This window comes from Anser cygnoides, chromosome 12 (genome assembly GCF_040182565.1).
Source record: "Anser cygnoides isolate HZ-2024a breed goose chromosome 12, Taihu_goose_T2T_genome, whole genome shotgun sequence".
Lineage (NCBI taxonomy): Eukaryota > Metazoa > Chordata > Aves > Anseriformes > Anatidae > Anser > Anser cygnoides.
The window spans coordinates 5392051-5411898 of record NC_089884.1 but is presented as its reverse complement, the minus strand read 5'-3'; the positions used below and the strand labels follow the sequence as shown (position 1 = coordinate 5411898).

At 40.6% G+C, this 19848-nt stretch overlaps 2 protein-coding genes across 2 annotated transcripts in view; one reads left to right on the top strand and one right to left on the bottom strand.

Annotated features, from left to right (window-relative positions):
• CDYL2 (chromodomain Y like 2) overlaps positions 1-4899 on the top strand; it is a 59234-nt gene extending 54335 nt beyond the window's left edge. The window contains exon 7 of the mRNA XM_048075069.2: positions 366-4899. Within this exon, the coding sequence (XP_047931026.1) occupies positions 366-524 (159 nt within the window). The 3' untranslated portion in view covers positions 525-4899. The remainder of the gene's footprint in view (positions 1-365) is intronic.
• The window catches only part of CMC2 (C-X9-C motif containing 2), a 101658-nt gene that overhangs the window by 47852 nt on the left and 33958 nt on the right, over positions 1-19848 (bottom strand). Inside the window, exon 3 of the mRNA XM_067004763.1 lies at positions 14232-14308. Within this exon, the coding sequence (XP_066860864.1) occupies positions 14232-14308 (77 nt within the window). The remainder of the gene's footprint in view (positions 1-14231; positions 14309-19848) is intronic.

Below are 19848 nucleotides of genomic sequence, written 5' to 3'. Positions count from 1 at the left end.
GCGGACATCCACATTTGGCTTTCCATCCTCCATAGCCTTAAAGACTACTTTACAGAAAACATTTTCATTTCAAGGGATCACATTTTCAACAGGAGGGAGTTCTTCTCCTTCCAGTAATACTGCATAGCGGACCTTCAATAAACCCAGGCCCTTCAGAATCCCTCATTCCTTAAAAATGTTGGCACTAATGCACAAACCTCCATCAGCCAGTGGGGTTATAGCTGTAAATCAGTTCTGATTTCTGTGCCCAAAGGGGTTATTTAGATTGGAAAACAGTGTCTGTAGTATAAAATGCTGTTCACACCATTATCCATAAAAAGTTTGTCAGATTTAGAATAAAATACTGAGCGATGTTTTGGCTTTAGGTATTGGAAGAGTCCAAGTGTCTCGTGCGGAGCTTCCTGAAATCCGGCCTTGAAGATGTGAACGAGAAAGAGTGTCAGATGCTAAAACAGCTGTGGAGTTCTTCCAAAGGACTGGATTCATTATTCAGCTACTTGCAAGACAAAATTTATGAAGTCTGATGTCTTGGCCTGACTTCAACAGAAAATGCTCCAGTTGTGACCAGAGTCAAACATTACCTGTGTTTGAAAAGCAGAGGCAATGCATCATTGAGGAATTTGTGACAGTGTACCCTACCGCATATGGTTGTGTCGATTTCCTTGTGAGCTACACGGCTGCTTGTAGCTGGTTTGATTTCGTGTAACCGAGACGTAGGCAGGCTTGTTCAGTGCACATAATTTCTACAGAGGGCTGCATCTTTCACACGCTCATCCCGACAGAAGTATACATTCCATGTGCTGAGAAGCACCCCCAAGGCCCAATAGGGCACACCATTGGTGAGGAGGTATTTTGTCTGTCCTTAACTTATCCTTGCTGTCGCGACACATCTGGGCTGACACAGAGGGCTCAATCTAGGAACCGGGTCAGCGTAATATTTTGTAGACCCAAACACCACACTTTTGAAATGTTTTAATTATTTTTTTTTCTAAGTTCTAACAGTGTAATGGAAAAATCTGGTAATTTATATGTATAATATGTAAAGTTAGGTTTACAAAAAACTACTAGGATTTTTTTTTCTTTGTTAAATTTATTTAATTTATTTATTTTGTGTTCATATTCAGCTGTTTATTGATCACGGATCTTATTTTCATACTTCCCTTGACCGAATTAATGGTATCACATGAGAATGCAAACACATTTTTAGCAGCAAAATATGTAGAAAAATATGTAGAAAAAAAGAGTATATGGAAAACACACAGCATGCTGTGGGCACTGCAAGAAACGGCCACGGGCGTGCTCCTGTATGTGTAAAATTGTACAAAAATCATGGAACTGATTCATTTGCCAGGGTTAAGAGAAAAAAAAAAAAAAAGTGGATTCTGAAATAGTGAGTCCCCCCCAAGTCTCTCTTCACTTTCTGCCTTCTCGAGGAGCACTGAAGGGCTTGCCAACAAGATGCTTCATTTACGTTTACTATATTCCTGTTAGCCGGATGTCAGTAACAGGGTGAGCGGTGCCATCACTTGGCGTCGTACTGTTCTTCAGGTTTAGGCATCCCTTTTTGGTCTGAAGTCTGAAAACCAATCCTTATGAGCCTTAGTCTAGTTGCCTGACTCCTCAGGTGTGAGACAATTCCTGCTCTGGAGGCCTTTGGGTGTGGGCCAGCAGTGTATATACACGGTGCTAGGTATCGAGCTAAGAGGAGGGAGAGGCTTCGTTTGGCTTCTCCTGGCTCTCCACATCTGGCCACCCCACCACCTGGCTACAGCAACTCATGACTATCCATAAAAGCAGTCTGCGATGAACAACAGAAACCCAATCTGCTTTTTTAGAAAGTGATCCTAGGACTTCTCAGCGGCACTGACTGACTTGGGAACACTGGATCCCTCTCCTTTCTTCCTTGCCAGCAAGGCAATTAACAAAGAACTAACCCGAGCATGCTCCATGACTTCAGCTGCCATTTTAGCACGCCCAAATTAAAGCCTCTTGAAGCAGAAGCTTTGCACATTTTTTTTGCTTTGTAATTTCTGCACTTGCTCTCCCTCCTTGAGCTCAGTGTGTCGCTTATGGTTTCCGCTCTGCAAACGAGGCTGTTAGGTCTAGTCCCTCCCGGTCTTTCCACGAAGAGTTTCAACAAAGCCTTTGTAAAGTTAGCTAACAGGTGATTACAAGAAGCAGGAGCCTCAACACATCTTTATAACATTTCTTGTTCCACAAATAATTAGAAGCGCTGTTTCTATGGCCTAATTGTACCGCTGAATTTTAAGGAAATCATTACCCCGAAGGCAGGAGTTCTCATGGAACTTCTTCATTAAAAGACAAAACCTGCCTTCTAACCAGCCTGTTTAAATATTTCCAAGAAATCCTATCAAAACAGGTAACTCCTTTAGAAGTGTCTGACACAATGCTCTCCCAAGCACCATCTGAGGTGACAGATAGCCCACCCGTTTTATACCAATACTCACTTATTTCCACGAGCTGCCAGCAATGCCCCGGAGCCGCGGCAGCGCTGAGGCACCAGGACAGCGCTCCCGGTCGGAGCAGAGGGGTTACGCAAGGGAAAACCACTCACCTGCACAAGGGTTTGCACAATCAGGCCTCCAGCATATGACTTCAGAAGTTAAAAACATTAAAAAAAAAAAAAAAAAGCAATGAAAATACCATGATTCCTCAATTTCCTTTATTTCCTTTCTTCCTGTCCAGAGAGCCATATCTCCTAGTCATTGTTAATAAGATGTTAGGAAGTTTATTTCAATACTATGCTTGGTTTTTGTAGATAAATATGGGAAAATTGCTCAGCAATGTGAAGGTATGCTTTCTATGTGAGATTTTCAAAGAAGAATCATAAGTCGTTAGACCTTTAAAGCGCATCATTTCATCTGATTTTTCAAATGTCTGTATCTTAGCATTTTTTATGACAAAGGAATGGTTGAAATACATTTTCTATAATTATTTTTCCATTAAAGCAAGCGTTAACCATAGTTAACACTTTTAATTATTCATATCTATACAGTTACAGTCTAGTTTTCATGGAATCTATTTTCCCTTCAAGAAAAGAATAATAATGTCAAAAGCTTCTTTTCCAGTATTTAAAGATCAGAGTCAATTTTCTCTTGTGTTCCTGTCCTTACTAGGTATTCAGATATTTCAATGTACTGTACATATTAGTCTGGGTACCTTTACTAATATTCACAGTATTTAAGATTATAAATGCAATTTGTTGTTAAGTATGTTATTTTATTCTTGTGTAAATTGTTTTGTACAATCTTTAAAAATCTACAGTTTTGCATTTGTAGATATTAAAGGTAAGCAATTTATTTTGTGTTGTCCTGCATGTATATTTTTGCTGTAGATAAGTGTTGCTTAGTTTACTATTTCAGTACATTTCTGTTTAAATGAATAAGCTTACAAACTTTAATACAGTATATATTTTCAGAATATAAACTTTTATATTTCTGTGGTAGGTTAGGGTATGCGTTTTAGGCAATCTTTTTCACTACTATTAACTGTTCTTTTAATCTATAATATAATGGTTTTGTGCCAATAGTTTTTTCATTAGAATATAATGCTCTTTTAATGTTAGGGATAAACAGACCGTTTTGTTTGAGGTTTGTTTTGTTTTGTTATTATTTTTTTTAATTATTTTGCCAGCATTTACAGTTTTAAATGTAATTTATAAATGTATTGCATTTGTGAATAAGCCTTACCATTAGGTACAAGAAATCTTTAAAGCTACATAATTCTTATGTAGTACTAAGGACTTCCCCAAATAATTGCTGTAAGAAAGTTAGCAAATCAGAGTACAGGGCCTTAAGTTTTTCTTGTGAAAAGGATAATACGGGTTGTTTATTTGAACAACATAGTTAGACTAGACAGCGTGGGCTTTGTTATATATAAACTGTGCATTTGTGCTCCCAACCACAGTAGTTTAATCTCAGGCTTTGTGTGGCTGGGTCTATAAAAGTCAAATCTGGCTAAAGCCACCACTCGTTAGGAGACACTAAAGAAGTTTACATAAGAGACTTATAGACAATCTTAATCATAGTACATTTGGGTACTCGCTATCCTAGATGTGTTATCTGTGTCTGCCCAATTAACCGTATGTTTTAAGCCATATTAAATCTCTTTACTGCTACTTTAAATACTACACTGAAAGTCATTCACTAGCTTGCTTACTCACGGACGGGATTTGAATTTTTAGTGAATAAAAATATTATGCCTTCCATGAAAACAAAGGACCAAAGAATTGCATTATTCTAACAAAGCATTAGTTCCTTAGCCAGTGAACTACTTTGACATTTGTACTGAAGATCAAATAGTCTCTTTCTGCTACGAACACTGTATTCTCATCTACGTCGAGTGTAAGGGGAAAAGATGTATCCACTGACCTATTGGGAAAGGAGTGACGTTCAGCTAGGATGGCATGTCTATTGGTAAGGCTTATTACCAAACCTCTGAGATGAAGCAAAGAACCAAAAATTCACAAATTATGTCAATGTAAATTTATTTTCAGAACTTGCACAAGTAATTAATTGTAGAACTTTGCAAATTAGGCCCTTAAGTTATTTTGTCAGAACGCCATGGAACAGACTAAAACAGTTTCTAATATTTGTAATGATGAGTACATATTATAATATTATAAGGGTACAGGCACCCCTATATCACAGTGTTGTAAATATTTTCTGAAACTGGTACAGTACTGAGGGACTTGTATCTTCTGATATATCAAATATTGACTGTCTAGATCAAATTGTACACAATTTATTTGTTGATGGTCCTGTAACTAGTGTATGGACACATTTCTGGGTGCCTTAGAAGTTGTATTTTTCATGTGTGTTAATATGCAGTATTTATACATTGTGAGAAGCTGCTTTGAATAAAAACATTGAAACTTCATTCCACTGCAGTGATTTCCAGCTTTATGTAATCGGATTGAATGTGATAAGTAGTAGCCACAGACTCAAACATTACATATTATATTGCATTATATATGATAAAACTATTCACAGGCTCTTGCCTTTTCAAGAAAGTAAGCATACAACGAGCTTTTTAAAAGAGAAATTAAATTTAAAACTATTTTTATGGCAAAAAAAGAAGGCAGTATGAAACGCTTCAATAAGAATTCCCAGAAACCATTCATCATGATCAATCTTACCATTTCATGATCAAACCCAAGAAAACCACCGAGGACTGTCTTATAACTGTATTTCTAGGACAGCTTCTACACCACTATCAGTTCCACTATTGACATGTACATGTCACCTAGAGCATATCTGCTCAGAACCACCTACTGCATCCAGAGTTTCGGCCCCACAGGAGTGAATTTGCATTTGAAGTGCTGTCTGCCGAGGAGGTCTGAATTCAGCCAGAACCCCCTTTGTGTGGCTTTAAGCATCCCTGAGTGCTGTTTCCAATCATGTACTGCCCATGACTGAAAGAGCAGCTAAGAAACTTGTCCTGGGGCAGAAAAGGAAGGGTATTTTTACAGGGAGACAGCGTTATCCAAACCGCCTATACAGCAAGAGCTGAAACAATGACATACACTTGACTCAAAGGAAAACAACCATGTTCTAACAATTACATTGGTTAGCTCTACCATGACAGACACTGTTAGTAAAAACTGTGGTCAGCTATTTAGAGCAGAGGGTTAGGCAATTTAGTCTTGCTTCACCATCAACAAATCCAATTATTTATTATAATGACTCTTGTCATGAATTAATTCGAGTTTACACTCGACTGTAAGTGATGTGCACATGCTGAAGGAGTTATGACACCTTCCTCATCTAAACATTTTATTGGTAAGGCTTGATCTTAACATAGAACGCCAACATTTTGTTTTTAAATAGATCATTTTAATGGAAAGTAAAAAATCTTTAATATTAAAAATCCACTTAAATATTACAAATTTAGTTTTTAATTAGCAAGGTAAGTGTTGGTCCTTGTGGTTGTAAATTCATGTACCAACAGAAGAACCCAGTAAGTCAGTGTATTTAGAGAGGACTGCAAAACTAATTAGACAACAGACTAGTTTATGAATTGCACATAGGAAAGAACAGGCAGGCAGCCATCCTACTTGCTTTAAGATCTCGAAAGTACTCGAACAGGCCAAAACACTACATAAACTACAACACGCCATTTCTCATTTTGGGTTCTGATTAACAGACAGGAACAATATTGCATATGGAAAGGACAAGGAGAGGCTTTGAATCAGCAAGTGCAAGCACATGAGAAAAGCAGGAGAATGCCATTTTAAAGGTGGGGGGCACTGAAAGCAAATCAAGGCTGATCTTGAAGGACCTTTGGCCGGGGAGGAGAAAGTCAAAGGGTGAAATTCACCTCTCCCTGGTGCCCTGTTTTTCCTGTAAGAAGACCAGAAGATCGTACAATTTAATAACATGTGATGCATCTGTTTATGACTCTTCTGTCTGACTTTTCCACAAAAACAACCTACTGTCATAGCATGGAGAGTTTCAAATTACTAAGAAAACCAGAGTAACAACCTGCGCTAGAATTCAAACTATTTAAATTGTGCTAGTAACACTTTGCCTTAATTTATACTCTCCTCAGTTTTACAAAATTTGCTCATTACAGACATACAGTAAAAATAGAGTCCTTCAGAGCTTTGCTGGATACCAATTATTAAGTCCATTTGGCCTGACATGGTAATTTTCACCTGGAACTGTCAAGAAGTGCTATGGGAGAAAGAAAGGAATTTTCATTTCAGAAAAAGGAAACATTTATTGTTTAGTAGGGAATAAAAGACTTAACACAGAGCATGAAGCAAGGACCAGAAATGCACAAGAAGCAACGGAGACTTTATGCAAAGCCTCTACAGTTATAAGAACTAGGTTCCTGCTGCAGGCTGGTTCCACAGGAATATCTAAACACATATATAATCTCCAGCTATATGGTATTGGAAAGTGACCCTAATTGTTTGGGGAGGGGGGTTAATTACTGTGAGCTCCACAACAGATTTTAACATGACACAATTCACAGAATGCCATCCTCATCCAACTTGGTGCAAAAATAGTAATGCTACTTAATGAGTCAGGAGCAATTCTAGCAATTACATTTTCACCTATCCTTCAGTGAATTTCCATGTAATAAGCAAACGTCCTCCTTCCACAAGGAGAGGCCATGTGGCTGCAGTGACAGACACAGCACTGTCTGTGTGACCTCATTGACCTCATTTCCCATTCCTAGCAAAAACGGCGTGTTGGGACCCCACTGGAAACCTGTGGCCCCAACAACGCCTTCCCCACAGTACACAAACCAGACACAGCAGAAGACGGTAATGCAGAACTTGAAAACTCCTCAGCTTAACAATATTGCTTTTCCTTGATCACTTCCTGGCACCGGAACAAATCAGTAATCTAAGTCAAAATCCACCAACACCAATGGAGATCCTCCTTCCGACTTCAGTTACTTCTAGCCCAAGCCTAGTGGCTGACAGACACTACTGCCAACTCCTTCACCATAACAGTGCTGGGAATATCTGGTAGTCATCTTCTTTGAAAAATAATGTGACACATGAGGCAGAGCTCCACAGCTTTTCGTCAAAATTTAACACCACTGGCTAAGAAATTTTTAATGAAGTTAAACATTTGCAATTTTATCACTGATTCTTGTTAGTAGGAAGAGGTACTCTACTATGTTTTAACCTCCTTCGACTTTTCAGTCATGTTTATTAATTTGAATTCTGGATGGCTATATAACTCATGTCATTCATCGGTCATAGAAATATGTTGGTGCACAACTATAAAAATGAAAATGCTCTTTGCAATTATGGGTCGTGTTTGAAACAGAGGCTATTGAACTACCACTCCCTCCTAAGGCATTAGATAAAAAGCTGCATGTGACATTAGAGGTTCTATAATGAAAAATGATTTAAACAGTAAGTAGCAATCTGGACTTGTTAGGATTAAGTTAATTACTATTATCTAGAAGTAAGCTATGTACAGTAATCCAGAAATGTGTTTCTGATACGTCTGTAAATAAGTGCTACAATTTCTATCACTCCAAAAAGATCTGCATTTTTGTACTGCTGTCCTGCCAGCCTTTTGGTTAGTGATTACCTGTGCAACCTACCAGGCTATAGGGCATTCATTTTGTACAAGAGGTTCTTTAAACGGATAAAGGCTTTCACATAAAACTCTTCCCGTGCCCAATTATTCAAGATCTGCATTATCTTAGCCTCTCATTTGTTTATTTTGTATGCAGCTGCAGTGAGCAGTATGTCAGGGACTCAGACTCCGGCACACAATTCCCTCCAAGGCCACTTTTTGCCATTAGGCTTATAATGAGCAACCACTCGAACCTGCAGCCAGCCGTGCTGCCAAGGGACTCCCTGCTGTTCCAGGGGTAGGGGTCAAACGAGCACGGCTTTGCTGATAGGCAGCGGCATGCCCACTGCTTGCCGTGTGGGGTATGGAGTCAGCAATTGCTCGACCCTAATCCTCCCTTTATTTCTTAAAACAAGCCTTAATAATATCAGTGGTCCAGCCCTCTGTGGGGTTTCCTGCCACAAAGACCTCTGCGCAGGGCTGCTCCTGGCATGACATCCAGAGAATTGTAAGTTTCTAACTATAAAGCAACCTCTAAGTTTCTTATGCCAGTGGCCAGGCTCATCCAAAAACAGCAATGGACGACATGATCATAACATCCATGCTGTCTCCAGCACCGCGCTGTGCCTGGATTAGCGAGACCGGAAAAACAGGACCTTTTCTTTTTCATGTACTTACATGTAACAGGATAAAAGATAGACATATTTTCCTGTATGCCAATGTGATGCCTATTGGAAAGAAATACCTCCAAACACACTGGTAAGATTCATCTTCCAGACGTGGCTGTCAGCAGCTAGAACACAGACACAGGTCCTCGCTACGTAAAATTTCCTAAAATAAAGCCACTTATGCTACCATCCACTGAAAGGCTAAAAAGCGAACCAGGAGGAAATAGGCTGCGATACAGCTGATCTGAAGGGCTAAAGCTTTTCCTAGCCATGTCAATTAGGTACGATAAGATCCGACAGCACTCCATGCGTGATCCGAGTGCTCGGCGAACGCCCGCCACAACCTCGGTGGCCCTGTGCCAACCGACTGGTGAGTCAGCAGCCAGGGCAGGGAATCAAGTGTCAAGAATGCATTTAACCCTCGCTCCAGACAACGCTTTTCTTACGAGCAGAATGAAAACACCTTACAAAAAGAAAAAAAACAATAATGGATTTTACTCTCCACTAGTACAGGAAACCATCTCAGTATTCCTCCGACTTACAGAGGCTCTCAAATGTTAATGAAGGAGAAGTGCTTAAGAAAATAGTAATCAGCAAACTGATAGAAAAGAGGTTCATGAACATGCATCAGTCCAGCCCTACAATCCTTCCTCTGACAAAACTCCCACTGACATCTCTCCAAGGCTGCGTTCAGAAGGGTTTCATGAGGGCATTACAATCTATAACACTAAATACTTGCACAGACAGAAAAAGGAGTCCATTTTCCTACCAAAAACACAGTTCAACTGATCTGTCATATTCCCAAAGGAATATCTGTGCATGCTGCTTTGCTTCACAGTATTCTGGTGGAGTGCTTGATGAAATCATGAGATTTCCTAAATCATTTTTAAATTAATCCCTCTTCAGAAATTGCCCACTGAAGCATCACTTTGCAAGATCACCCTTGATTTTCTATTCAGGATTAAAAAAAAAAAAAAAAAAAAAAAAGGACAAAAAGATTGAGGATTAAAAAAAATTAAAAAAGACTTGAAAGAGGACCTGATCCTCCACCTGAAAATCTCAACACTCATTTACAAGGTTGTTAAACACTGCCAAACCAGAATGGCAGCATTTTATACCGACTTTCTTACTCACTCTTCGCAGGTGCATAAACCACAGTGGACACCTGTGGAGGAGGGTAGGGAAGGGGGGGGAAAAAAAGCCTCTAGTTATTGCCTTCACAGTGTTAGGTAAGGGTAATTATCCTTCCAGCTACCCCATTAATGCAGAGATATGGCTTCCAGCTAAAGGCTGAGAACAGCTACCTGGGCCGTGCCTCACGCTGCTCAATCCTACAAACGCCGACACAAATTAGTAATTTCTTCACAGGTTGCCCCACTGAACCCCACAGCCTGAGCCATCTTCTGCAGGAATTCAACTCAGGGCTGGTAACACCCACTTAGTGTTACTGTTTGTCCTGCCCTGGATTAAGGCTGAAACCGTGAAACTAGTTTGTACGGCCATCTGATGTGTGGCCAGGTAGAAATACTCACAGTTGGCTTCCCCAGTCAGATCTATGACAGAATTTTTCTCCCATCTATCAGCCCTTGTAAAGCCTAAGCCCAAAGTTTAGAGACAACCATCGCCTGCGGCATTAGGAGAGGAGCCCTGCCAAACCCTGCTGGAGGGGCTGAAAGGATTTTTACCCCAACCCTCAGCCCTGTTCCTCCTCCAGGCAGTAGCACCCGTAGCAGAAGCTTTAGATGAGGCAGCCAAATCTGCACCGAAGATACATTTGAGCTGACCGTGAGCTCAGCCAGTGGATAAAATCCTAGGACACTTGAAAGACGGCAGCCTCCCTCCGAGGCGCACAGCACCAAGGTGGTTATCTCCTCAAACACTGCATGCCCTTCCACCAGCACCTCATGGAAATACAGGCCTGGGCTGGCAATACAGAAGTAAGACCAAAGAATAACTCTGATGGGAAACCAACATCGGTTACTGTGAGTGATCCTGTCTTGGCTCCCACTTGGCTTACACAAGTGTGAAAACAGAATCAGGTTCTGCAGAACTCCAGTTCTTAAAGCGAATTTCCTGGGTATGATGGTAAATTCCTCCATCTGAAATTCATAAGGGAAGAGGAATGTAAAAGATCGTCAGCTTGCAGTATTATGCTTGCAGTTTATGGAAGGAAATCATGACACATCTTTCCTGTATGCTGAAAGCTCTAAGAAATCTTCCAACATCACCCCAGTACTAATTCCTAGGAATCCTACCAAGCTCCAGAGCACTGCTCCATACACCCAGCACTCCTCCACCAAAAAAAAAAGTCTTAAAAAATTTACCAGTTACAAACAGACCATGATTTGCCTGTTCCTGCAGTTCTATATCCAAACTCCTTCTTTGTGTACACTCCTCGGTGTGGGAAATAACACGTACAGGTTATACCACGTTACACTCTTTGCAAGTAAGGTGGGGAAGTAAGAGACCCAACGAAACGGCACAAGAAGTGGCACCACAAGACAGATGCAATTGCTGATTTAGCAGCAGAAGAGTCTGAACACTTTACAACTTGGAAACGTTGTATACAGGCTCTTCACCCAGATAAGGATGTGAATTATTGTTGAGAATTTTATTTATATGTCTCCGCAATTTTTATGCAGAAAGCATACGCACGGAGTGTTTTAAATAATTTCAGATACTCGGCACTAAATAAGTGGCTCACTTTCAAGAAACAGCCAAGAGAAAACATCCCACAGAATGTCAAATATTCCTTCAAATGGGGAGACAGATTTCATCAGGATGGATGCTTAAGTGGGAATAAATCTTAGTACACGGACTGTTTTCAGCAATAGTTGTTAATTAAGTAGTAAAGTACTAATAAAAGCTTTAGTCAGGTTGTATTTAAATAGGACTATAATAATATGTAATTACTAAAAAAAGTGCAAAAACATTCAGCAATAGACTGCATTTAATTTTCATGCACTATGCAAATCCCTTTAAGACCAGAAAGGATTCCAACGGCCACTGCCCAGTGGCCATGCTGCAGGCAGGCTGCAAGACATGCTCTAGGCCACAGAGGAGGGGCTCTTGTTGGAAAGCACACCTTCTCTAACAGGAGCTACACAAGTTAAAAGAAAAAAAAAGATATTTAAAACACTGAAAAAGACAAGCCACAAGCACCAAGGATTTCCACTGTAAAGGGACTGAAATGAAAATATATATTTTTTTGATTCATATTCTTAACGAAAGAACAAATTAATACACAGTAGCAGTGATGCCAGCAGCTCTTTTGCATAGTCATAATGAAAAGCCCCCAAGGAAACAAGGAAGAGCTTGTCAGGAAGCCCGTGCGCTGAACAGGCAGTGGGTGACACAGCAGAAACCTGTTCCCAGCACAACTCTGCAAAGGGCAAAGCATTCAAGGTGAGAGTGAACTTGGTAGCGGAGGCACCAAAACGTTTTGCTAAGGCTAGATATGGCTAGGTAGGCAGAAGTCTGTGTGTAAGCAAAAAGTGCAGTAAGGAAAAGAAAGTCAGCACAGTCAGGATTAATTACAACCACAAGAAATTGCTAATACTTAAAACTGAAAACTATGTTAATGAAGATAAAGGGGTCAGGGGAATAAAAAGTGTAAGGATGAAGTTGAAATGCAGTCCCACAAAACTGCAATCATAGCAGAAACGAAATAAAATCTACTGGAGTGAAAAATGTTGATAATGTACTTACATTATTATCTTTAGAAGATAACAACCCATGACACCAAGTACAGAGACATTTTGATTTTCTAACAGCTCCTCTTTCTGCTGACAGGAGTTCTCTACTTGGGGTATAAATGCAATAACTACCTGACACTATAACGTGTAGCTCACAGTACCTTTATACCACACAGTAAGAGCCGTTGGTGTTTTTAAGACTAATTAACAATAGGCTGCTGTGAACATGGGCCCTGGTTCCAGAAAAGGTGCTGCTTGTTCTTAAATCTAAGCTTAAGTAACATTCATACATCACTATGATGACAGATACTTTATACATGTACACAGTAATTTGAAATTTTATTTTTAATCTGTGTTAAATGAAAGCTTGGCAGGCCACTGCAGCCTAAATTATTTTATGATTTGCAAACCAACAGGGCCTATTTCTGCACCATCAAAACCCTCAGATTTCTTGAGGCCACCGTTTCACATGTTTTTAAGACTACCGTTACGATGGCATCGAGGGGCTCCTTCCAAGTCAAAGGAAACAGGGTCTCTCCTCATGCGATTTATTCAAAATTTGCATTAATGGAAATTAGGTACCAAACTCACACAACTGCTTTGGAGAACTCATCTTCTGTGTCTTCACTGGCAATTTTTCTCTGTGTTCAGGCAAACTCTGTTGATTTAGAATTGTGCCAATCTTTTAAAAACCAAAACTGCCCACTCCTCTGAGCTGAGGCCGCATTTTGAGCATGTGTACAGTGACACAGCTACCAGACAGTCGTGTTTTTCTCATGTGTAACATCTACATGTTTAAAAACATGAAATTAAGAACCTTTTTTTGAAAGTAAGTCCTCAAATCACTTTACAAAACAGAGCTGGACTGAGATATTAGAGGTGAGGAGGCTTGGATTAGTTTTGCCTATGTTCTACCTGCATATGATCTATAAGACATAACATCGCAGATTGTTTCTGTTTTTAATGACAGCAGCAGACCGCGGGTTATATGCATAGAAATAGCTACCTTTTTAAAACAGGAGGAAGGTCTCTTTCATTTGCCAAGAAGAGTGGGACATTTTTTAGATTCAAATCTGACCTGATACACTACAAAAATAGGTCATCTTCAACTGCTATGAAAGGAAATACAACCAACGAAGTACAAAAAGCAAACCCCACATGCTTTCAGTGAGGCTCTCAACCTGCAACTCAATGCTCTAAAATAAGAACATTTCTATTCGGCGAGAATTCCCAGTTTTCACTGTGTAAAATCCGCACTTTGAACATTAAGGAAGATGACATTTATATTATAGGAGGATGATTTGCAGCAGGTTAATGTTCTATCTTGTGAACAGATTACCAGGGAAGAGCCTCCCCGTGTCATAAAAGCAGCTTTTTTCCTTCGGATTCAGAAGGCTGATTTCACCGGGTAACTGAGTCATCCAGGAGACCGCTGAGCAGCAGCGCCAGCCAAGAAATAAAGATTAGGTTGCATCTGCTGCTGCTCAGTTCTGTGCCTCGCTTTTGCCCAAATCCACCTCTAGTCAGTCACCACACTGCCCAGGACTCGCCTGCGCAATGCGCCCAGCAGCTTGTTTTCCAGCTGTGCCGATGCACAAAGCCACGCTGCTGGGGCAGAGCTGGAAGCTCGCTCCCGCTCTCCCAGGCAAATGCCCCAATCCCTCAGCCACAGCCACAGGCTTCCTCTCTCCCTGGCCTACTGACCATCTAACGGCTCTTCGCAGAGCCAAACCTTTTTAATAGGAGGTTCAGAGAAAGCCTTTTGTCACTGGTAAGCGTGCTGTTCGCTGTCTGGGCTGTACCTTTGGATGTTGCAGGAGGTAGATTCATCCACCAAGCAGGTCAGGGTACCACAGCTACAGCTTCCACATTCCATAATCTGGGGAAAAAAATAAAAAAAAATAATAAAAAAAAAAAGCTATGATAATGAAGAGATACTACCTACTGTTCTCCAGTGAGCTTTTCGCAATTTTATTGAGTTTTCCTGCTTGGTTACAGATCCCCTGCTCAGACATCTAACCTGTGCAGATACCTCAGCACCGAACTTGCTGTGGATCGCTTAACCTCAAGGCTCAGGCATTGCAACGCGGGCCAATGTAGGACCTAAATTCCCTGTGTGGATTTAGCTCACAGACTCAGGTCTTCAAGTTTCCAACAGGAAGAGTGATGAATTAGGGATTTTAAACCAGAGGCTATTGCAGCTCAAGAGGAGCGCTGCCCACTCACCTCCACCCAACAGCCCCTTTTAAAAATACTCAAAGCAATTTTAAAACCCCAAGGAATGATGGAGTTTAAATGATCTGTGAGGGTGCAAGACTGAGAGGTTTTCATACACAACCAGTCATTTACCAGACAAATATTAGATGCTCTATTATATTCTTTAATCATATTTATGAGAAATTTTTCCCCAAATTAAACTCCAGCCAATAGAGCTGAACTCAGCCACATCCCAGCAGGTGCAATTTCTTCTCCCTTGTTTACAATATGTGTTAGTTACAATCTAGTATTTATTTTTCTTGTGGGCATACGTGCATTTCTAAACGCATCAGTACCATTGTATTTGAAAGCCAGCTTACAGACAGAAAACAAGGAAGCGTGTTAAGGTGGTGGTATGCCTGCTGTACAAAATGCAGGTTCAATTCTCTGCTCCAGCAAAACCTGCAGTGTGACATCTGAACTGGTTCTAGCCTCAAACTGCAAAGATATTTAGGTATTGTCACTGAAAAACCAGATTGGATCAATGCAGCACCTTACTTCACTACCAGATTCCTCTTCCAACCAAATTCCTGTGCTAAGCTCCAAAAGTGGTCAACTGATTAAGGCAAAAGAGAAACAATAAAAATATATATTTTTAAAAAAAGCTCAGGTACCAGAGGGGAATGGAGCTGTATTTTTGTTCCATACAAACATACCACTCTACATTTGCATGACTATATTTTTCTGAGGTATGAAGTTTCCTCTGAAAAAAAAAAAATCACACAGACTAACCATTCAGCCACACATGAGATAAGCGTGGAGCTAGAAATTTAATAAAATGCAAAATAAAGTGACTGAGAAATTAGTCACTGAACAATTACATTTGCAAATAAATAATGTATATTGTACGAATGGTGTCTACAAATCCCTCCTAGAGGCATACCTCTATCTGGACTGAGACCCATGATAAAGCTTAGGCTGATTTCCACATTAGAAGTGTCAGGATTAGAGCTCGGGATCTCCTGCTGAAAACCTAGACCCTTTAACTTGCACTGGACAACACCTTCAGCAGATACCAGTCATGTAATCTCTATGGAAAATCTACCAAGGATACATAAGAAAAAAAAAAAATGAAAAAAGTCCCCAAAGTCCTTTACTGTAAAGTCAGATACTGCTTGTGGATGGTGGGTGAACCTCAGCGTTCAGCTCCAATATAAGACAGATAGCTGCAAGGCAGTACATATTTCCATCTGGGCACAATTCCAATTTTATATTAATAAACTGGTTCTTTTTTTGTAAACAGAATCAATATCCTGTTAAAAGTGATTCTCAGAAGAGCAGGAGATTAGGAAACATTAGTATTAAATTAATCAAACTTCTGTTTATGAAAGATTGTTAGTTTTCTTCTTGGTTTTCAACATATGTACACATAAGTTTAATGTAATGTTTTCTACTTACCTAAGAACTATGTGCTCATTTGAGATATACAAAAGCTACATGAATTTTCCTTATTAAATGGTGATTCCATGATTTCTAAACGAGTGCAACTTCTATTACCAGGGATTATGAATTTAAAATACGATGCAATTTTTTTTGGTTGAATCACACTTTGGCATTTCTCAAGAATACTGGATATCTCTCTAACCTTAAGGAAAAAAGCATACAGGGAAGCAGAGGTTTCCTAAAACATCTTATTATAGGCATGCCAAGTCCTGATTTTCCTGTCTTTTTCAGGAAACCTCAGAAAATCAAACGACATCAGTTGCATCACTGAAGGCTTTCTAGACCTTGGCTTTATTTTTAATACTGCTGTGGAATTTCTAAGCTCTCTATGTTTTTTCTTTTGCAGGAGAGCAAAACCAGTTCCCAGTCTGGAGAAATGTATCCAAGGCAGAGAGAGGCCTCCCTGGGAAACAGCAACGAAAGCAGGGACAAGGAGGGAGGCCACAAGAATGAAAGGGGGTGAAACTTTGGGGAACAAAATGTCCAAAGAGATCAGTAATGTGGTTTGGCTCGTGACCCTGATGAATATGAAAAACACTCAGAAAATATTATTTGGGCTGAATGTAGATAAGAAGCTTGGACAGAATAGAGGAAAGATTTTGCAGTCTTGCTCAAAATCTAAAGTCATACGAAATCATCTCCTAGGAAGATAAAAAATGTCTGCTGAATAGAAATGAGTTTATAAAACAGGCTTACCATGCAAGTCTCAATTTAACTATAGCATTCATTACCAAACACGCTTTAAAATACATCACACCCAGGGAAAGTTACTTTTAGAAGAAATTACTTACTCCATCCAGCCTGTCATTGCAAACCTGAAAACTTTGCTTCCTTGCTGATTGAGCTATTTTAACTCTTGTACTGAAGAACCCAGCTCTTTTAGTATGACCTATGATGGAAGTTACACTTGAGAGGAATACACCTGAAAATACCAACTGCATAAATCAAAGGCTGAATATCTCCAGAACTACTTGCAAGACTCAAGTGCAGTTTTATTTACCGAGTCTTTTCCCTTTTGTGTTTGCAATTCACAGACTGTGACTTTTTATGAGGTCTACTGGAATCCTCGTGTGAGAGCTCACAGCGATGCCTTTGAAGCAAGGAGCAAACATTTTTAACCGTGAGTGCGCTAGATGAGCTGTGAACTTCACATCTACTGCCCCGCAGCTGAGATCACCGCTAACGGTCCTGAGCTGGATCCCACAAGCTGGTGAGTGGGAAGGAGATATGACAGTTCATTCAATTACTCATTCTTCCCAACATACACTTGGTCTTTTATTACAACATACATAATTCACATGGGGGAAGGAAAGTAAAGCTATTAACAGCCTTCAACATTTCTCCCCTTCCAGTAACGCGTTTCAACAATGTCAAGTCATCCCTCTTTCTGTTACCTTTAAGAGATACCACGGGTGTTCAGACCACCAAAACTGCATTACGTGTCTGCACAGCTGGGCACACGGATCTCTGAGCTTTACTTTGCAGCTCCCAGCTTACACACACGAACAGGAACATCCACAGATTAAAACCTAAGGACTACAGATGCTCAACTGTACTTGCACATTTTGCAAGCGCGCAAGTCGAGGCAATCTGCTCCGGAAAAGGGAAATACAAGCTACAGACTGTCTGCTGCGTGCACGGCAAACGAAACCACACATCATGGACAAGTTTCCCTTCTACTGTGCTCTATCTTTCATAAGAGTTTTAAAACAAACACAAAATATTTGGGGTTTAATGCACCCTAAATATGCCTTTGGGATGCTCTGTGGACAACTGCAAAATTTCACTACAATATACTTGATATTTTTGAAATATTGACCTCCATTAAAATATCATCATTTCCTGTTGTTACCTCTGTCAGCAGGAATTGCCAAAGGGTACTTGTACAAAAAAAATATCTCCTCCGTGTCACTGAGTAAGGCCGCAGTACAGCTCTTAGACCAGTGGCCAGATACACACAGCGTTTGTTCCTACAGTTAAAACGTTGATATAAATGACACAGTAAAATCTCTGAATAGGTGGAGAACTTGCTGCTAAAAAATAAAAAGACAGGATGCCTGGTTATTCTTATGCACTGAAGAAAATAGCGGGCTATAAATATAGCCCAAGCTCCCACTAAGCAGTCTTGTTTTATAGGCATATGCAGAGTCAACACGGTAGCATGTTTTATGTATGAGACTACGTACAACATATAACCACACGGGCTCAGCAGCGAAGACCGGATTTTGCACATCTTGAGACTAAAAAACAAACATGTCTTCCGCACTCTGAGCTAAGAGCAGCTTTGCTTAAGCAGTTAAATGTTCTTGTTGCAGGGCCAGCCGCTAGAACGAGGTATGAGCTCACGGAGCAAGCCTGTCTATTACAGAGGTTTTATCACAGAAAGTAATAAGAGGTTACACAAGGTTACTCTGGTTCCATTTAGGAGCGGTACTCAGCCTGATTATTTGCTTTATGCTGTAAGTCAACAAATCATTACACAGGAAACCCAACAAAGCCTCTCACAAAAACATGCTCGGGTATTGCACGGCAGCAGCTCAGCAAGCTACAGCTCTGCTACAGAAATCCTCCTGGCTTTGCAGCCCTACCAAGGTAGGGCACAGCACTGCAACTCTGTTTTCGGGTGATAATGTCTCTGCCAGACTCGAAACGTTCGTGCCAGTAGTCTGTCTAGATGGGGGAGAACAGGAGATAAATAGGGAAGAGAACTAAAACACAATTTGGCAGGATAAGACTTTGCAGGGGGGAGGGAAAGCAAAGAACTTGGAAGTGCTAATGCAAGGTGCCAGCAGAACTGGCACTTGTGGAAACATCCTATAGAGTATGCAGTATAATATGGCCCTAGGTGGTGGAAGTCCACACTGTTCTTTTCCATCCTCCCTGCTGCTCAGGACGGCTACACGCTGGGCTTGGTCCGTTTGGAGAAAAAGGCTGGTTCCTCTCACGGCATTGCTGAAGTCCACAGGCACATCTGAAACAAAAGGGGTGGCAGTGCGAAGAGAAAGGCAAGTGAAAAGAGGACAGCCTCGTGTTAGGACACCTGAACATCGCATCTAGGAAAGTGATTTCGTCCCCATCTCTGCTTTACTTCCTCACAGCTGGAAAATCTTTTGAATCAGACTGTTCCGCAGTTTCAGAGCTTCTGACTGGAGGTCCTTGGGTACGGCGGTTCTGCATGCTGCCTACCTGCCGTGGAAGCTGTTCCCTGATCATAACACGTACCATTTGGTGGCTGAAAGCTGTAACTTAGGCCCCGATGTCCCTATGTAGGCAACCAGCGTTAGTACCAACTGTCACTAACCTTGCTTGTTTCAGCTTATTACCTGTAGAAGGCGAATAGCACTCACACATTTCTCAGACCATTTTGAAAAAAATGATTACAAGACAAATATGTTAGAGCAGAAAGCCTCTGAAGGAATTCGTCAGCTTGTCTACGTGGCTGAGTCTGAATGTTGTACCAAGCCACTGGAAAAAAAAAAAACATAAAAGAACAACATACCAAGCTGCTGGCCATTTAATGTACAGGAAGTTCATTCACAAATGTCAGTCTTGAAATTGCGACTCTTCTAGCAAGTTTGGCAATATTTTTTTCAACATTTTCTAGAATCATTCAGGTTGGAAAAGACCTCTAAGATCATCTAGTCCAACCTTCAGCCTAGTACTGACAAGTCCATCACTACGCCGTGCTGCAGGTTCTACGTCTCCACGTTTCCTGAAGCC